The 19,917-nt window shown below is 41.0% G+C and overlaps 1 protein-coding gene across 1 annotated transcript in view; it reads left to right on the top strand.

Moving 5' to 3' along the window:
• Positions 1–19,917, top strand: part of plxna3 (plexin A3) — a 176,787-nt gene that overhangs the window by 116,694 nt on the left and 40,176 nt on the right. Inside the window, exon 10 of the mRNA XM_026928009.3 lies at positions 8,976–9,176. Coding sequence (XP_026783810.3) covers positions 8,976–9,176 — 201 coding nt within the window. The remainder of the gene's footprint in view (positions 1–8,975; positions 9,177–19,917) is intronic.

Below are 19,917 nucleotides of genomic sequence, written 5' to 3'. Positions count from 1 at the left end.
GCTGGCTAACGGGTTTTATATTACCCCATTTGTTATGCATCGCAGGGATAGATGAGGATTCACATGGTGTTTGGGTAAACAGATGGCTTTTGACCTTTGCCAATGGCTGATCCATGACCCTTAATTACAAACCGTTCCTCCTTCTTGACTTCTCTGCTGTCTGTTGCTAGAGCGAACAGCAGAGCCGTAAGCGAGCTGTAAAACGTCTCCCTTTTAACACAGACAGAATCGTGAGTCAACAGTGAATGAGAGGAGTCCCTGCAGGCTGCAGGATAGGAATTTTGGGTCCTAAGTTATAAAACTTTATGACAGAGTTAGTCTTGGCGGGATAAAGATGTGTGGCAGATTTAGGAGCTGGATTTATCACGCTTGATGGCTTCTGCACTGCACAGATGAGACATTATTGTCCTGTTTGGCCCCAAAGCCTGTGTCGCATTTGGCTTTTTTTGAGACGGCAGCAAAACATGAGCTGGTTGTCTAGGAAATGTTTCATTTAACAACATTTTATCCACTAACACTCTTAAATTGCAGTTCTCTCTAGCTGCTAATATCAAAGCTTAACATGCTTAAGCTGTTTGGTTCAGACTGACTTGCTTATTATAGGGGGTCCCAAAGAACCAAAATGCTGTGTGCTAAAATAACAAAAAATATTTTCTCTTTTGACCTGATTAAAACCTAGTAGACAGGAAATAAATGAAGCCTGAACTCTCATATTTGCCACAGTGTAGGTGTTCACATTTCAGAAAGGTCATACATTCTGTAAGTAAGGAACAAAATAGTAGGAAGTAGGAACATGTTCAACAACAGAGTGGTGTGATGCAACCTAACGCGAATCAGAGCTTAAAGTTACTGCCCCAGCGCTCATCTTTTTCCTATAACCACGTGTTTTTATTTCTCTTGTACCACATACAATTTTAACTTTATTAAAGAACGACACATCTTTGTTTTTATTCTATTTCATGTTATGAAACGCCCACGAAAAGTTTGTTCCTGTTATCACAGCTTCCCTCACCGGTCTCTCTCTCTCTCTCTCTCTCTCTCTCTCTCTCTGGATGCTAAAGCCAAAAAAAACCCAACCTCTGTCCTGAAGACTTTCCCATGGTGGAAAACTTCCTGACTATTATAAAGCACAGACACTGGAGACTCCTTCTATCACTGTTAAATAAACATTTCCTTATCAATATTTGATTATATTTTGGTGCTTTGCCCAGCACTTTTCCTATCTAGTTGTTCCAAACAAAACTCCTTCGAAGCAAAAACATCAGAAAAAGCATCTCTGTAAAGAGCTGCTGTTTTGAACGGGTTCTTCAGTCCTTTGCACCAGGGAAAGCGCAGGACAAACAGCAATTACATGCAGGACAAACAGCGATTACATACAGCCAATATATATATATATATATATATATATATATATATATATATATATATATATCTTTATGTCTTTTACACAAGTGACTACAGACATTATTTACAAGTGTGTAATGTAAGTAATCATGTTGACGTTGAAACGCTAATGTAATAATTTACAGTTAAACTACTCATCACATAAGCATAGACGAAGCTTATTACTGTTTTATTTATTGATTCAGTGCAGTTCTGTGCCCCCTGAGGAGTTTGTTGGTTAGCGTTAGCTTAGCAGGCGCTGATTGACTGACAGCACAGCTAGAATACTGTAACATCCGCCCTTTCCATAGCATTCACCATTACACACAGCTTAATTAGCTCATGTCGATGTTTAACCTTAAAGAGCAGCACTGCAGGGAGAGGATCATTGAGACTAATGGATAAGAGCACCAATGTGCGCACACACACACACACACACACACACTCGCACACGTTCACGCACACTCGCTGTCCTTTTCCCAGAGGGAGTCCTGCATATCAAATGCACCTCCTCTGTTTCTCTTCTTTCATCCCTCTCTTTCTTACTCTCCCTTTCTCTCTCTGTGACTTCCATCTCACACTCATTTTCCTTTACACTCTCCTCCATCTCTCACGCTTTCACCCTCCCACATACACACACACACACACACACACTCCTTTTCCCCCTCCGGGTCTCAGTGGGGCAACTCTTTCATTAACACCCGGTGGCCAGAGGTAATTAATTGTGGGATGAGTGACACTGGAGCCATTAGCTCAGCAGGAAGTGCGCCACCGGACGCCCCGGACGCACAGGAAGCAACACGGCAGGTTTCTGTCAGCCGCTCATTTGGTCTCCAGGGCCATTGGGAAAAGTCCCACCGAGCCTGCTGCTGCCCACTGGCTGATGTAGAGCTGGAGCCATTCTGCTCGCTCCCACGCTGTGCTCCAGATTTCTGCTTCGACTCTCCGCTGCTTCCACGCCAGCCAGAGGCGATAAGCTATCTGCATTTTAACATTAGCGAAAGTCTTCCTGCCAGAGGGGTTCACATCGGCGTTCTCTTTTCTGATAACACAATCAGAGAACATTTTAAGAGGCTCAGAGATGTTTTTTTGTGTCGAGCTGACTTTTAGTGAGGTTTGGGATGAAAAAGGGAAAAAACACAAGTGGGTCCCTTAATTGCTACTTCATACTTTCATTCTGGGGCTGAATACCGAGATGGTGCACTGTTAAACTTATTCCTCCTAAAAATCCTCCTGGAAACCGTCGTTCTGTGTCGCGTATTTAGAAAATCGATGATTGTCTGTCTCTTGCTAATGTGAACATAAAGTAAAGGAAAAATGGAAATGTCTTGCTGTTAGAGTGTTATATAAAATTGTGAAAACATACATATAGCTAAGTGCAGCTGTTATTGTTTATTAGCATGTTATTATCTACTTAGCTAGCTCCAAAATGGGTTGATGATAAAAGAAGCTTCTTCTTCTTCGCCAGCTCCAAAGGGTTGTTGGAGGGTTGGTGCTAAGCTAAAAAACTGACGGTACACAGGGAAAATGAAGCTAGCTCAATGTCTAGAGATAATGAGTTGAGTATTTTTATGCAAGGAAAAAAGTAGAGTCAATAATAAGCTAATTAGACATCTCTGAATGTTGTTTTTATTAGGCTAAACAATAGCGGGCGGTGCTTAGCTCTGCAAATTACCCACAATCCTCCACAAGGTGCCAGTTTATTTTAGCATGATTGTTGCATTTTTGAGTAAACCAACTTAATTTCAAAATATATATTATATATTTCGGATAATCAGTCATGTCCAGGTGTACGATTTTCTTAATGCGAAACAAAAATTGAAAAGCAGAAATGTACGCACACCCAGCTACCACCCAGTATGTGGCAAGTGTATTTCCAATGCAAGCCACTCATTTACTTTTAGTGACTCCAATACTAAGGCACTGTCCTCTCCTCAGTTCCGTAATAAAATATAAACCCAAGTCCAGACCTCAGTGCAGAATAAGACAGCTGGGACATCCAGCTGCTACTGCTCTTAAAGGTTGGCTTACGGCAGTAATTTACCCTAAAAGCTAAGTGCCTTGCAATGCAATTTTTAAAAACTCTCCCTAGTTAGCAGTATTTCTCACTCCCATTAGCTTGTATAGGTGAAGTATTCCTTTAACCACCAGTCACAGTTTAAGAGCATTAGCCGAGCGACGGATGCATGTCGCACTTGTGTACGTTTAGCTGCTCCATCAGCAGCTACTTTCCCGAAGAGCGGAGTGTGAATACATCATGCAACTTTTTTAATTGGAACAGTTCCCAAACAATTTGGGGCTGGGGAGTTTTTTTTTTTTTTTTTTTCTTCCCTGTTTCCCCACTGAGCGAAGGGAGCATATTTCATGGCTTATAGCATACAGAGCCTGAAAATGGGATTAGCAGGGAGGAAGTGATGGAAAAATGAGAGAAATTGAGTGAGTGACCCAGCAATTGGTTGCTTGAGAATTTGTGCAATCAACAGCTCATTTTTCTTTCCAACGGTCATGTAGTGGAAGATTGCATTCTGCGTTTGTTTGTGTGTCAGTGTGTATAGGTCTGTGTGTCTTTGTATGTGCGTTCATGGCTCAGTGCAAGGAAAGACTATTATTCCTCCCCATTCAAGCTTTTAATGTTTCAACAGACAATAATGCTTAGGCGTGTGATAACTGGCCTATGCACTATAAGGTTAATGGAGAGACTGTCAGCAGGCAGTAAGCTAGCAGGACTTGCCTAATGGGGTGCTAATCAGTATTAGGAAAAGGGCCTGCTGGGGAACGAAGCAGCTGCTCCCAGCCTGGATACAGTTACACACATCTACGTACAGCTCAGAATAATACCAAAAATAACAATAATAATAATATTTAAAACACTTAACCTAAAAGATTTACAAGAAATGGTAAAAGCGACTGAATAAAAATGCCTGCAATACTGCAGTTTTATTCAGTAATTCAAAAACAAAAACGTCTGCTAACATGGTTTACTAAACAGGAAGTAAAGAGCCATCAACCTGAATGCTTAGATCCATTCCTGTTTACTGTAGTGGTTCACATTGTATTAAAATTGACTAAAAGGGTTCATCGCAAGGGATCACCATAAGGTTGTACCATTTCACCATTAGGGTTCCCCATTAGGGTTAACTGTAAGGGTTCACCATTACATTAGGGTTAAATGTAATTCGGTATACCATTACGGTTAATTGTAAAGGTTCACCGTTACATTTTATTTATTTGTCACATATACAGTATAGCAAATATCATCTCTTCGCATATCTCAGCTTTTTAGGAAGATGGGTTCAAAGCACAGCCATGATATGATGCCCCTGGATCAGATAGGGTTAAGGACCTGCTCAAGGGCTCAACAGTGGAACCTCAGTGGGATTAGGGTGAACTGTACCGGTTTTCCATTAGGGTTCAACATTCTAAAAAAGGTTTACATGAGAGCCTTTCTGCTTCTACATCTTTAATCTCTTTTCTTGAATCTTTAATGGTTCCTACGAAGAAATGATTGAAGAACCATTAAGGATGGACTTTTTTTTTTTTCCCTAAAAGTACATGGGTTCACCATAAAGGTGCAACATAAGGTTCACCATTAGGACTCAGTGTTAGGGGTTAATGTAAAGATCTCACAGGAAATGTAGGATCCCAGTAGTTTCCCCATCAGAAATAGTTCCAAGTAAAACTTTTTTAGAAAGCTGAGAATTCTCATAATTAGTTCAGTTTAACATGTTTAACATTAGTGTTAATCATCAGAACTCACTATTGGGGTTTATCGTAAGAGTTCCCTATTAGGATTAACCATTAAGGACTGACATAAGGATTCATCGTTAGGGTTCACTGTAAGAGTTCCCCATTAGGATTAAGGATCAGTATAACGGTTCACCATTAGGATTCCCAGTTATGCTTAACTGTAATGTTTCACAGTCAGGGTTCACCGTTAGGGGTTCATCATAAGGGTTCATCATAATTAATTCATGATTACGGTTCACAGTAAGGGGTCGCCAGTACAGTTCAGCACAAGCGATCGCCATGCAGTTTCAGTGTAAGGATTGAGTATTTATTACGCTTCACTATTGAACGCTTGAAGAAGAGGACAAAACCAAACAGCAAATTAGACTAAATAAAGTCCTTATTGTCCAACAGTAAGTAATGAGTATTGGGCGTGATATCCCAGCATGCTCTCGTCTTAATCCCTTCTTAACAAGCCCTTCACTCTATCTGTACCCTTTAAACCACATTCAGCAAACACTCCATCGCCGAGTTGTTTAATTTGTAATTAACTGCCGATTGGATCTCATTAATGAAAACGAGGCAGCTGACATTAAGGGAGTCGGCCTTAAAAAATTTCTTGATGGTGCCTTTGTGCTGAGGGCAAAGACGGCGCTGAGGGAAGGGATTCACACCCAGCCTGAAGATTATAGCCACTGGTAGATATGACGTATAATCTCAACACAATATGTGTAGCAGTATGAAAATGGGTCTAGTGGTGAAGCAGTGCTTTCAGTTGGATTAATGATAACACCAGCCGTTATCAGTCCTGCTTATATTCCAAGGAAAGCAGCACGGTTTGTGCAGAGGGACGTTAGCAGTTTAATTATTGATAAAGAACAGCAACAGGCTCTGAAATGTCCATCATTCACACGGGATATTTCACACACTGAATATCGATCATTATTTGACTGCCTTTTTTTTTTAGTATAAACTCCTGTTTGTTTCATTTTTTCCTCTCTTTCTCTTTGTCTCTCAACTGACGTATTAGTTATGGAAAGAATTTTCAGGAGAGATTTTAAAAAAGATTTATTTAGCAAATTACTAAGCAGGATGGAACTAATGATCCAATCTGGCTTTTTTCTGAGGAAATTTGGGATGGAGCAGCTGAGTCCCATTCTTTAAAAAAAAAAAAAAAAAAAAAGTGGAAACTTGATGAAAAGTCCATTATGATCCATTAGTGAACTCACCTGCGCTAAATATCTATAACTCTGTTTTCATGCCGCTGTGGTTTTTAATTTTTTTCCCCCTCTACCCTTTTTCCTGCTCTTTGAATCATCTTTTTGTAAAAGCACTCTGAAATGGATTGGATTGGGCTGAAAAACCCTCATGTAACCCACTCGAATGCACACTAGCCTGAGTAACCATGTAGCAAAATGGCTCATACAAATACACTCACTCTCGTCATCATTCTCCATTTTAGTCTTTTTTTTTTTTTTTTTTTTTACCCCTCCTCTATTATCTCAGTCCTCCTGCTTTTCTTCCGATCTGTTTGTCTCTATTTCGCTCTCTCCTTTTGTCGTGCTCTCTGTGGCTCTCTGTCTGCTGTGTCTGAGTCTTCTTCCAGCACTGTTGCTAGCGTTAGTCTTCCTCCGCACTGTCACTTATTCACTTACTCCAGCTTTGTCCTGCAGCAGCTTTAAGCACAGCGAGACAAGTTACATGCTACGCCATGGAAAATGTAGCGCATTAGTGGCTGAAAAGAATCCCACTAGCCGAACCGCGTCAGTCAGCCAGGCATGATGTTTCTTTGCGACGTTGGACCCTCGTCGTTCCCTTGTTAATTAAAGACTGCTGTTTTGGTCGAATGGGTAAAACACTCGCTCTACTGGCTGATTCTCTTTAGGAAGGTTCTCCTCGGTTGTTTGGATGACGTGCGGTCGTTCATCATTCCCGGGGTTAACTCCAGCCTCTTTTTCCATCCTCTGTGCAGAACTAGAGCCGATTCATTTACCCTGATAAATTGGATTCATATCGCTCTCTGATCGCGCACTCCCCCTCCTCCCCTGCTACCTTCACTTCACCACCTGTGCCTCCCCTGTGCCTCGGCAGGGAGTATATCTTGCTTTTCATAACTCCCCGATATGAAAATGAGATTTATCGGCGTGCCGATGCGCCGAGCAAGCCGAATCAGCTGGCCGAGCGGAGATGGATGGCGGCACTGCTCAGAGAGTTGCATCATTGTTAAACTCTCAGCAGTGTGGTGCGCTGTGGAGCCGGGCGGCCTCAGCTCTGATTTATGACTCCTGCGCCGGCAAATTACTTTTACAGCCTCCTTGATTATTGTTCAGTGTTAAACAGATAACAGATCACACTAAATGCACTCTAATGCACAGCTGCAGCAGAGGACGAAGCGGACACAGCATGCTGTCTAAAAGGGTCTTCTTCCTTCTTCCTGAAGGTCGTAAGGTGTTACGTGACTAGGTAAAGATGCCCGAAGGAGTTTTTGCTCACCTGGTGCTATTTTTCTAGGATGAGCATTTTTTTTTTGTTGTTGTTATTTTTGCTCCCAGTGAGGTTGATGCTTATTTATATATCAAACTTTTACAGTTTAAGAGCTGAAAAGCCAGACAAGATAGTTCTGGTGATCTCTTTTCTGTTAAAATTGATTATTTTGTAGACATTTGTATTGGAAAGCGGGTAAAGCCAAAGAATTTCACAGCTACAGGTAAACACCAAGTTTTTAAATCTTTTTGTGAAAGTTTGTTGACATACATTGCACATCATTTTCTAAAAAGTATTCTATAACCACATATTTTAGAAAATATTTTACAGTTGAACATTTATAGTTGTGTAACATTTATAAGTATTAATTGCAATTTGGTCCTTTATTTATGGGTTAGACGGTTAGATAAGATAAACTAGCTTGTAGCTAAAGCATTGGTAAAGCAGCTAAGCAGGTGAACGTTATTGAAAATTTGGGTTTGTTCAAAGAAAAAGAAAGTAACATGAATGTAACACCAATAACAAGAACTTGGAATGTTACCCTTTGTGTTAACTAGTTACTGTTAGCCTAGCTATTTTGGATCTATTTTATTTTATCCTGCATGCATATATATATATATATATATATATATATATATATATATATATATATATATATATATATATATATACACATACATACATACATACATACACACACACACACACACACACACACACACACACACACACAAATAGTGGGTAGGTAGCTTCATAGTTAGCAAAATCTTTCCATTCCTTCCTAGATTTTCCGCTCTTGTCTTCTTAGCTGAGGTAAATCTTTCGGGATCTCAGTCACATCTCTGCTGTGCTTTATGAAAAGATGTCTGAAGTGCACATCCTGAACATTGATAATATTTCTCATCAGTATGGTGGGCTAGCGTGGCGTTATTAGTGAAAGTGTCAATACGAGTGGCTTTGATGTATGCTTCGATCAGTTCCAGCCAGACAAGGCTGTAATGATATTGGAGACGATATTCATTTACCGCTTCATCAGTGTGGTGCGGCGAGGAAAACCCACAGCTCGTAAAAAAGCTGGAGAGGGACGCGGCGGATTTGTAATGGGCTTTTTAACCTCCTTTTGTGCTGCTTTTTCTTCGGCATCTCCTAACAGCCTCCTTCTTTCTTGAAGCACATCTGGCTCCATGTGTGTGAATGCTGGTTCCTTTCGAATGAACCACAGTCATTGTTCTCAGTCCAGTAGAGTGGAAGTAATGGTTCTTCTTAAGAAAAGATGCCTAATGAATGTAAATAAGTCCAGATACAGCGCTCTTCAGTGTAGTATTACGTGAGTTGTGTTGATGATTAAATGGTTTCATCTCATCCTCTTCTGCCATCTTTAGGGTTGCCCCCAGATCCTGCACAGCACCAATATCCTGGTTCCGGCGGGTGTCGTTCGACCAATCACACTGCGAGCTCGAAACCTTCCCCAGCCACAGTCGGGCCAAAAGAACTACGAATGTGTGTTCAGCATCCAGGGCAAAATCCAGCGAGTTCCAGCCGTGCGATTCAACAGCTCCTGTATACAGTGCCAGAACACATCGGTAAGAACGCTCTCTGAGTCTATGCTACTTGAATCCCTAATATCATTAAAAAAAAAAAGTTGTGTTCTTTAGTTTCATGTACATGTGAATGAAGTAGTTATTCCTTCTACATTAAATATTATCAAAAGGGGCTAGAGGTGCCAACAATTTTACACTCATCAAAAAGATTCTCTGAATATGTAAATATGAAACTCTTTCTCTGGTAAATTTGTGTCGTAGCACATGGTTTGCATTTGCATGTTGGAACCTGATTGGCTCTTATATTTTATGATGCAATAACACGTCACTCTTGCTCCTGTATTACTTCAAAAAAAATTGCAAAAACCACTGCAGTGACAGTTTTAGCACTGTGTCCAGACTGAACACTCAAGTTAATTTCCGCAAAAGGATTCCATTATAAAATAAACACTTTAAACACTGTGCTGTGTGTAAGAGTGGTCAAAAGAAGGGGTTTATATGTCAGTGAAGGTTTTTAGTCACCCAGGTCAGTCTAGCGTAATCTTAAAGACATTTTGCAATTCGTCCAAAGAGCTTCATCCATTTGACAATCATTTGTCACATTTTAGCTGAACAATTAGAGTTTCTTTAAAGGTGAATTAGGTAAGATTTGTAGAAAAAAAAGGTTTCTAACAGGTAAATGGGTGGAGGTGAATAACATTTGAATGATTTTTTTTTTTTTTTTAAACTCACTGAGCCTGCCGCCATTTTCACCGCCAAGTACACAAAGCTCTGCCCCAAAACTTATTGTAGTTTAACTAGCTTTAGCATGCTAACTGACATTCAATGCCTTGCAAGCCAAGTTGCAACTCGATAAACGTGTAATGATTTATGATGATGTGAAGGGGCGTTGGGGGCGTTTCTATACAATGACTGACAAGAGGCCAATCCAAAACATACATGCCGGACCAGAAGGCAGGTTTCCAAACTTTTTTTTTTTTTCCAGCTATGTAATACACTTGTTCTGAGACAATTGTGTGTCATTTCTAAATAATTTTCCACATTATATGTACTAGTATGAAATGAAAAAGATTGAATATCACAACTTTAATGTGTTAAATCATTTTTGTGAGTATGTCTGAGAAAAATTTGATGTAGTCTTTTTTTTTCCCTTGATGGAAGACGATTACGAGTTAGCTAAACCACCTCGGGCTTTAACTATCCACATTGTAACATAAAGGTTACTTTTAATAATACATCAGGCATTGGAAACATTGATGACCATTATAAAGGAATAATGTTTCCTACCTTTTTCCACAATGGTATATTCATAATGACGGAGAAATACTCAAAAGAGCCAACCATGGAATTATATTTCGGTCAAATCTGCACTTTTTGTAAGGAGACGCTAGCCTGGTAGGAAAATGCTAGCCTACGTTTAGATTAAAAATATAATGTTGTGCTAGGACACTTATCTGTAGTAAGTCTTCATGAAAGACAAAGACTATAAGCTACATTTAGGTGAAATTTGCCTGACACTCCCCTTGGTTGTGGTATTGGTTGAAATTTTTGAGCTACACTGTTCTATGATCTGACGGGAGAGTAAATTACTGTAGCCTGCCACTAACTCCCTGTGCTGTTGAAATAGGAAAATAGTTTAGATATGTCTGTCAATGTTGGAAAGAACAGAAGAAACGGTTACTTCCACGTAGAAGGTTTTGGAAGCCCGCATTTTAGATATTGATTGAGTTTTGAGCCGGAGGTTGTGGTTTCCAGCTTGAATAGCCCATGCTTCGTGTTTTGTAAACAGCAACGAAGGCATCAATACCGCCCGCTTTCAGCATCCTCATTTTTCATCGGCGTAGCCTTTCGAGTATAGACTAAACCAGATGGTATTTGAACAAGTGTTGAAGGCAGACATGTATTATACTGGACCGTTCTGTAGAGTTCACTCAGTAGCAGGCTGTCTATACAGGAGGCCTCTCCAGTGAGCACTAGATCACTGTTATTCGGGAGAGAGGCACAACGAGGTTTCCTGCCGAAAATGCCGCGAAGGTGCCAAGGTGACTTTCCAGTGAGCAGCTGATGATCATGGAAAAAAAGAGAGAGAAAAAGAAAACAAGAAAATGAGAAAAAGCATGACCTCCATTCCTAACAGTCTTTTCTCGAGCCAAGTGAAAAATGGGGCATGTCAGGGGTCGAGACTTTCAGTCTTTCTTTTCTCCCACTCTCTCTCTCTCTCTCTCTCTCTCTCTCTCTCTTTCTCTCTCAATGTCATATTGCTCATCTTTCTTTTCACTTTTTATTCTCCTTCTCAGTTTCTTTTCTTCGTTCTCACATCGGTTCCTTCCTTTCTAGCTTCTTCACTCTTTAATCCCACCCTCTCACTTCTGTCTCACTATGTTCTTTTCATCTCCATCTTTGTCATCGTATTTCTTTCCTTCTTAGGCTCTTTCCCCAAATGGTTGCCATATTGACTGTCACATTCACCCCAGGGAATCTTGTAAAATAATTAGCCGGGAGCTGGATGTGGTGCATAATGCAGCATGACAGGAAGGCGAGCGCAGGAGTGGAGGTGGAGCGTGTGCCTTGTGCCCTTTTGACCTTTAGAAGTCAAGGGTCACCTGCCTCATTGGTGTCCTTCGACAGGACTATTGACATCCCATAGCCATTTAATGACGAGCATCACGTCCGTGGGCCATTGGGTACTGGGATTGATCATTGTCCTTTTGCAGGATGACATGGCGGCAAGGCTTCAGAGCAGGACATCGATTGATGTTCCCCCATCTGTTTCCATTCAGCCTCAGTTCCTCCCCCTTGGCTCTGTGTGCACCCATGACCTTTGGCCCCATCCCTGCCTCGAATACTGCTGTGCAACTCAATCTCCATTGAGGCACAGTTTTTAATATGTCTATGGTTATCAGTCATTGAGGTCATTTGGAAAATGGCTTGTGGTATAATCAAGACATTTCACCTTTCATCAAATGAGCTTCCTTGATTCATCATGCCATCTTTTATACCGATGAGTCTGATTTTGAACTTGTGAAATGGCATCTTCCTGCGTCCTCCAAGCCATTCTGGCGACCATTCTTAAATCAGGTATTGGAAATATTGATCTCCTTTCTAGATGAGTATTAGTGCATTAATATGGAAACGTTTAATTTATCCGTTTCCACCCTGATTTATTCATAATGACCGCGAAGAATCAGCATGCCTTATAAATCAGTTAAAACCTCCACACGAGCCGTTACAGGCTGTAAATCTGAATCTGCCTGTGGCTCTGAGAGGAAACCCTACCCCCACATCCCATCTCACTTGTTTTCTTCTCATCTCATCTCATCCCCCTTCCCCCTGTTGCCTTCATCTCTTTGTTTCTCAGCTCTCTCATTCTCTCAGCATTGTGTAGGGATGGTCAGATTAATCGATACTCTGATTACCAGTGACACAGCAAACACAGATCACACAGTCTCTTCCTCCCGCCCTCCCTTACTTTCTTCCTTCCTTCCTTCTCCCCCCTTGACCTCTGCCTCTCTTACTTGTCATGCATCTTCAGAACTGAATAGCAATCCAACACCAGAAAAGACATGCTACAGATTACTCCCGTTCCCGAAGGGGTGTATGTCATCATGGTGTCTTCCTTCCCCCCTCATATCCACAGACTCGCACGCGCTCTTACACACTCATACACGCAAGGCAACGACAATCAATCACTGTGTCCGTCAAGGCAAATGGCCCCGCATCTCCTCCTCAGCCGGCAAGCCAGGTGACTCTGAGGCCACGGCGCCCATGCTAATGAAATTGTGAGCATCCTCAGATGGGTGACAGAGAATCAATCAGCCTTATCTTTCTGCACTCATGGCCCTGGCATGGCTTTATTAAATGCAACCTAGCTTTTTTCAACTCTGAACTCTTTCACAAGAGCATCAGTCTGACTGGGTTGAGATCATACCCAAAGAATTTTAATCAAAAATGATGTTAGGAAGCTGGCGAAAGGGCTTTCCTCTGTAGAGTGGTTAGGATTTTGGTAGCCTTTCCTCTTCTTGTCTTGTGACAGCCATTCATTCAGTACCTGATACACTTTTTAAGTCTGTGATATTCTAGACCAGGGGTCGTAAACTGGCGGACTGGGGTTCAGATGCAAACCGAGCAAAGTATTTCAGCAGACTGAACCAAGTACTTGGAAAAAATACTGAAGCATTGGTTTATTCTCTGTTTCAAGTTCAAAACTGATGTATCTTATTAGTGAAAGGTGCTAATGTGGAGTGCCACTACAAAATAAAACGACCACTTTGCATTAACCTAACCACAAAATTCAGTTCTGAGGACAAATAAACCAACTCAAAGTTCACTATGAAAGGTCCACCAGAGTGTTAGTCCATTGTCTTACAGCCAAAGAGTGTGAAAATGAATGCTCATTGAGAATAACCGGGGTTTTAGCATACGAACGTTGAAGTCATTCACTGACTTAGAGATAGAATGTATGTGAGAATTTGCTGATCCATTGCAGGAATTTTATGTAGCTGAATATTTGAATAATTGATTTAGCCTTATGCACCAGCAACTCGTAGCTAAGCCACCACTGTGTAAAATGTGACCATTAAAAGTTTGGTCATTTTTAAATACCTAAAGTTATTTCCAGAGGAACATTACACAGCATATTAGTCACAAATGATTTCATTAACTGACAGCACCAGCTACTTGGCACACCTGTTTGAACTCATACGCTTCAGTAGCTCTCAGTTATTTTCAAAGGCTGCGTTTAAAAAAAAAAAGTGCTGAACCCCTGAAACTCCCGCAGGCACTGGTGTTGCGTTACAGCCAGTTCGCCTGCTCATATCCTGATGCAAATGTGCTCCCTCAGGCCATGTCTCACACTGGAGCAACAAGCCATTATTTTTGACAAAAAATCAAGTTAACTTGTCCTGTGTTCTCCCTAATTTCTCCGCTGTTTCCGCCCCTGCTTGGTCCCAGTCCTTAGACAGCTGCCTTTTCAGCTTGTCACAATACTGCTATTGTGTGACTTCAGAATCTTTTAGGCAATGAAGGACCATACTGTACTCGCTCAGTGTGGCAGTCAGAGGTACGATTTAGATTCTGATTTAATTTCGAGCGGAGGAATCGAAGATTGAGAGATGTGTAATTATGAGACGCAGCAGAAGTCAGTGAAGGGAAACTAGCGTATTAATAATTATTGTGGTGATGTTGACAGATTTCATTTATTACACGTGTTTGAAAATAACAGGCACAGACATAATTAGACTTCAGATCACTCAAAATCCACAAGGGTGTACCTCAGGGGTGTGTTTTAAGCCCATTCTGGTTTCTGAAGGAAGTGCTTGAATGGATATTTCTCCCAACTGTACCTTATTTTTTTTTTTTTATTCTCAAGCAGCCTCCTTGTTCACAGATCATCTGAACCTATTTGTTCATAATAGTTTTCTTGTATACAGACATTACACTTGTTTCAAAGACATAATTAGAATTCATATCACTCAGAATCCACAAGGGTGTACCTCAGGGTTGTATTTTAAGTCTATTCTTTTTTTTTTTTTTTTTTTTTCCTTATTCAGATCTGAAGGAAGGTCTTAAATGCATATGTGTACGTTTCCCCCCAACTTTACCTTATTTTTTTCTTTAATTTGAAAGAAAAAATTAACTGATCTTCTGTACCTAAATGTGAATATGGTCATCAATTCTAATCAGCACTTTTGTTCACAATAGTTTTCTTGCACACAGACATTACACATGTGTGACTGTTATTTCTTAGTAAATCCACAAGGGTGTACCTCAGAGGTGTGTTCTAAGCCTGTTCTTTTTTCCCCATTCAGATATCATGGAAGGTCTTAATTGGATATGTTTACATTTCCTCCAGCCCTGCCTTATTTGTTCTTCATCAGTTCTGACCACTATCTTTTATTTATAAAAGTTTTCTGTGGTGCAGACATTACACTTGTGTGCTATAAACAGTGTTCCCTCATAAACGAGACCCTGTGAAAATTGGTCCTAGTAACTTGATCGGGACTGCAGTTCCACACCTGCATACCCAAACCTACACAGGCCGCTTTCTCTGGGATTTATCTCAACACATGATGTGTACTGCTGACATCAGCGAAACACAGGCACACAACCTGCATATATTAGTTTGATCAATCTCTTTCCCATGCACTCGACCTTTCAGATGCATGATAAATGCGTAAGTTGAACATTATAAATGTTTAGGTTTACTTTCATCGCAAGATGAACTATTATAGCTCTGGTGTGCTCCTGCAAGCCAGGGAAGGATTCAGGGTTTTTTCAGTTCATATCTTTTTTTTCCCCTGAACAAAACATGAACAAAACATCCGAAATGAATCCAGAGTTGCAAGTGTTGGTGTTGCTAAGCGCCGGTGACCCCTTAGCGACAAGCACCCACCGTGTTACCGGGGAAATAATTAGCACAGAGGCCTTTTTCACCTCAATGCCTAAGTTATGAAGTAGCCTCTCGAGAGAGCGCCTTACAAAGAAGGCCATTACCCTCTGCGCAGGGTAGTGCAGGCTTTTTGAATAAAAACACTTAAATGTTATTTTTGTCAGGCTTTTTGAACCAGCTCCCCCTCATTATTCTATTATTCTCATCAAGTGCTCAATCAGGCATTAGCGTTTTTGTGCTGCGCCATAGAGAGGAACATGCAAAGAAAGAAAAAAGGAAGTTTAATGTGCATCACGGTAACACGTGAATGGACCCCGTTTCCAACTAGGGCCGCGAGTTTCCAGCGGCGATCTCTGTAAAGTGAAGTGGCACACGAATCCTCATTTTATGAGCATGGAAGGAAAGTTTTTTCTTTCTTACTTTTTGAGTCATTTTATCATAATATGATGATACGCAGCATTAAATGAGTGTTGTAGCAGGTGGGCTTTATGGAAATAAATTGATCGGTTAATGTAATGTTCAGTCTGCGGTACCAACCTCAAGCCTCGAGCGATTTCTGTGTATTAAGAGCCTCAGCTGTTCTGGAAAATCTAAATGAAGAAATTGCCCCGTAAGTGATATTCCAGAAAGTTCTGTTTGAGATCACTGTAGTCCTCATGGGGAAAGAATGCTTTGGTTTGCCTTGGATCAGTGCACCTAGCTCATTTATGATGACACAAGTTCAACCATCTTTCTTTCTCTCTCTTTATCACTATTACCATGAGTATGCCATGATATCATTCCTTATTTCTAAGGGGAAATGACCTAAAACCAAATAATACTTGGTTTGGCATGGATAGCCATTGTTTCTGTATTGGCTATCATAACCCAGAGTTATCATTCCCTTCTTCTCCGTACAGTAATTAAAGACATGACGCAACACGTGGGCCAGCAAATTATATTCTATTATTGCTGGTAGAAGCCCAGTAACAAGATCGCTACGACTCAGAAATTAGGTTAGCATTAAATAACGCACCCAGCAGACCCATTCCCATACGTCATGTGAGCTTTCTGCTGAGTCTGACCTCGTTTGATAACTTCAATTAAATGTACAGGAAAACCTCCATCATTAAGCCAGATTGATTTTCATTCCGTCACTGAAGGGAGCCAGCATTGACGAGTCAAAGCGGAGCCGAATGAAGCTATGGGCGATCTTTATCTAACTCTTAAGTAAACATCTTTGAAAGAATAAAATCCTAGTTAATGCTTAAAGGTCTCATTCCATTATTGGAATTAATTGCAATCACTTAATTTCGAAAAAAAGATTGGGGGAATTTTTTATTTATTTTTTTGCTTTGCAAGTCAATATCTCTGCACAGTTGTTCATCATTGCCAATGCCGTAAACAGCAGCGCTGTATTAACTTCGCTGCACTAAGTAGATTGTTGAGCACATCATTTATTAAGCGAGAGCTTTTAAAAAACCCAGCCAGCTCTTCCCACGCTCTGTGCGCACTGAGCTTCGGCATACAAACGGGATTGTAATAAACCCACCATGATGTAGGAAATGTAATCAAAATGGCAGAGATGGCCCTCTGTATTCCTGCTGATGGTTTTCAGTGCTGATGATGTATTTGTTGTAGTGTGTCTAACTGTGTGTCTGGGCTGCTGATGGGTTCGTGAGGTGACAGAAAAGGGGGGGGGTGTTTTGAAGGTAAGAATACCTTCTTTTTTTTGTCGTTTACTGGTTGTTCCCAGTGAGGCTCCTGACAGATTCAGGCCAGGCTGTCTCATCACGCAGCACTGTGATACTGTGGGAAGACAAGCCTGAGGAAAATCAATTCACTCCTGGCACAGATAAGCTGTATTGTACAGACCAACACAAAGGCCTGAGCACATTTACACTCGGCGGCTAATCTCCTCGAAGCTGGCCTGCCTTGCACAGGAGAAGAGGCTATAGGCAAGAAAATACATCATATTACTACCCATAATGCATGGTGTATGACTTTCGCTGCTGGAGCTTTCATCACCATCACTTATGCATGACAACAACCTATTATATCTATTTTTATATTTATTTATTTGGGATTTGTGCTGTGCTATCATTCCTTTTTTCATTCTCCAACGGTCCCATTGTTGGATTTAAACCCAAATTGCAAATACAGTCGATACAATAGGCAGCGCTTTTCTTGTGGATTTTTTTTTTTTCAGACTACAGGTATATTTCCTGAAGCCCAGAATCTTCCCTAATCCTCTTTTCACAGAATCTGCCATTATTGTCCCAAACTCTTATACTTACTTATTCTCATAAGCTTTCACGATAACAAATTTCTGAGATAAGCTAATGCTGTTCAGGCCTGATCTCGCTGACCTTTGGCGCTACCCAGGTCATCCATAATTGACCCCAATTACGCTGTACGAAGCAGCACAGCTGGGTCTGATGGAGACATGCAGCCGCTTGGGAGCCTGGTGTCAACAGGTTGAGAGAGCCTCGCTTCAGCTTTTCGTCACCCTCAGCACAACCTCGCGCGCTCCACTTCCTCTCAGATAGTTCCCTCAGAGCAGCTGGGGAAAGACTTAAGACCAACACACATTGAGGACATTTTTTTCCTTTTTTTTTTTTTTTGCGGCTTCTCCGGCTGCTAGAGAATGTTCATGATGTAGTGTGTGCCCTGTAGTGATTGATTTGGCCCGCACGGATGAACGAGCCTCGGCGTAGCAGCTGACGTTTCACTCAGCCCTAATGACCGGCTGAAGGAATGGATCGCTCCACTCCTTGGTTCTGCACTTTTTGGTTTTGCCCTAAATGGAAATTAAAGTGGTGCAGCTTCTCTGCTGGAGCTCTCTAGTCCACTGATCGGCCTTATGAACCCAGCATTTACCCAGAGAGAGAAAGACTGGAAGGCAGTTTGTAGCGAGGCCAGGTTTATTTAATACTCCATCCATCCAGGAGTTCATACTGGTTCACCCGCACATGTATTTTTTTCCTCTCTCTATATGCTCATGAAGGCTGCAATCGATGGTGCTGCTCAGCGATATTCTCGCCGGCTTGGTTCGCCCAAGTGCTCTTGCCGCTTTCACTAATTAAAAAGTGAACGGTAAAACCTCCACCTTCTCCTTCTCTGTTCTGTATTAGAAGACAAAAAAAGGTTCTGTTTACTCCATTGCAATTCTCAATCACACACTGTGCAACTTTTCTAAGTAATAATGCCAGACTTGAGTCGATTTTCGCTTTTTATATCAAGAAAACTATTATGTGTTGGAGGAATTATATATATGGTGACCTGAGACCCAGACTCTGAGAGGTTTGATAGAGGTGTGGTTTGGGGTTTAAGGCCAAGCTTTAATGCATTTTTCTAAGATTAAGCTTTGTTCTTTGTGTTTTGGGTCAGATTCCTAGGTCCCTTTTGATTCCCCTTTTATTGCAGTCAATCAGCTAAAACATGTTTGGTGTCCTGAGTTTGCTTCTTTAGTTTTGCACATGGCATTACCAATCTTTTTTAGCTAATAAGTAATGGAAGACCATCACACCCGAAATCTTTTCTGACCTCAAACCTCATCCAGTTCTTCAGTGATGTCACACAGACTTGATGTGGTTTAGGATACAGTAATTTATAAGCATGTACAAAACTTCACCATGTAGCAAAAAGCTGTAAAGTTACACCACAGCTAGTCTTGCAAGCCAGACCTTGCTAAGTTTTCCTAAAGAGTCTGGTATGCATCATCAAAAACATGACGAAGAACCACAAATTGATTGACATAGTAGATGACCACAGACGTTTTCTCACAGCCCAACTATGGCCAACATTTGAGATTATCTTTCTTGTTTACCACTAAGTGCTTCACGTACAATCTTTTAAAGACTTTATTTTGCAATTTTCTTCAGTCCGGTGACTATGTCTTGCTCTGAATAGCTTGTTTTGTCATGCTGGAAAACCAGTGCACAGAAGTGCAAATGCACGATGAGCCTGTCAGATTGCAACTTTCAAGATCCTGAAGCTTGTGGCCAGAAAAGTGTAGAAAGGATATTAGACACACTGTATCCTGTGGGCTGCAGCAGCTGAGAGTACAGTGCAGCCATCTTGGATAACCAGCGTCACTTTTCTCTAAGTGCATGTTGTTATCATTCACCTTCCTCCCCGCCTTGTGAAGTTTAAACGCGGAACTGTACTTAAAAGCTGGAAGTTTGTGTGGATGCATTTAAATTCGTAAGCGCAAGCTATTCCTACTATTTTGCAAAATATTTAAATGGGATTACGTAGCTCAATAATGTGATTTGAAGCAAGTATATGAAGAGTGGTGCGTGTTTTGATGAAAGAGGCATTTTTTTTTTTTTTTTAATTTAAAAAGTGATAATTACAGTTACAAAGGTAAAATTGAGACCCAAATGTGACCCAAATTCTAGATACTGAACTACA

The sequence above is a fragment of the Pangasianodon hypophthalmus genome, chromosome 8 (genome assembly GCF_027358585.1).
Source record: "Pangasianodon hypophthalmus isolate fPanHyp1 chromosome 8, fPanHyp1.pri, whole genome shotgun sequence".
Lineage (NCBI taxonomy): Eukaryota > Metazoa > Chordata > Actinopteri > Siluriformes > Pangasiidae > Pangasianodon > Pangasianodon hypophthalmus.
Note: the sequence above shows the minus strand (reverse complement) of the source record. Positions and strands in the feature narration are given on the sequence as shown.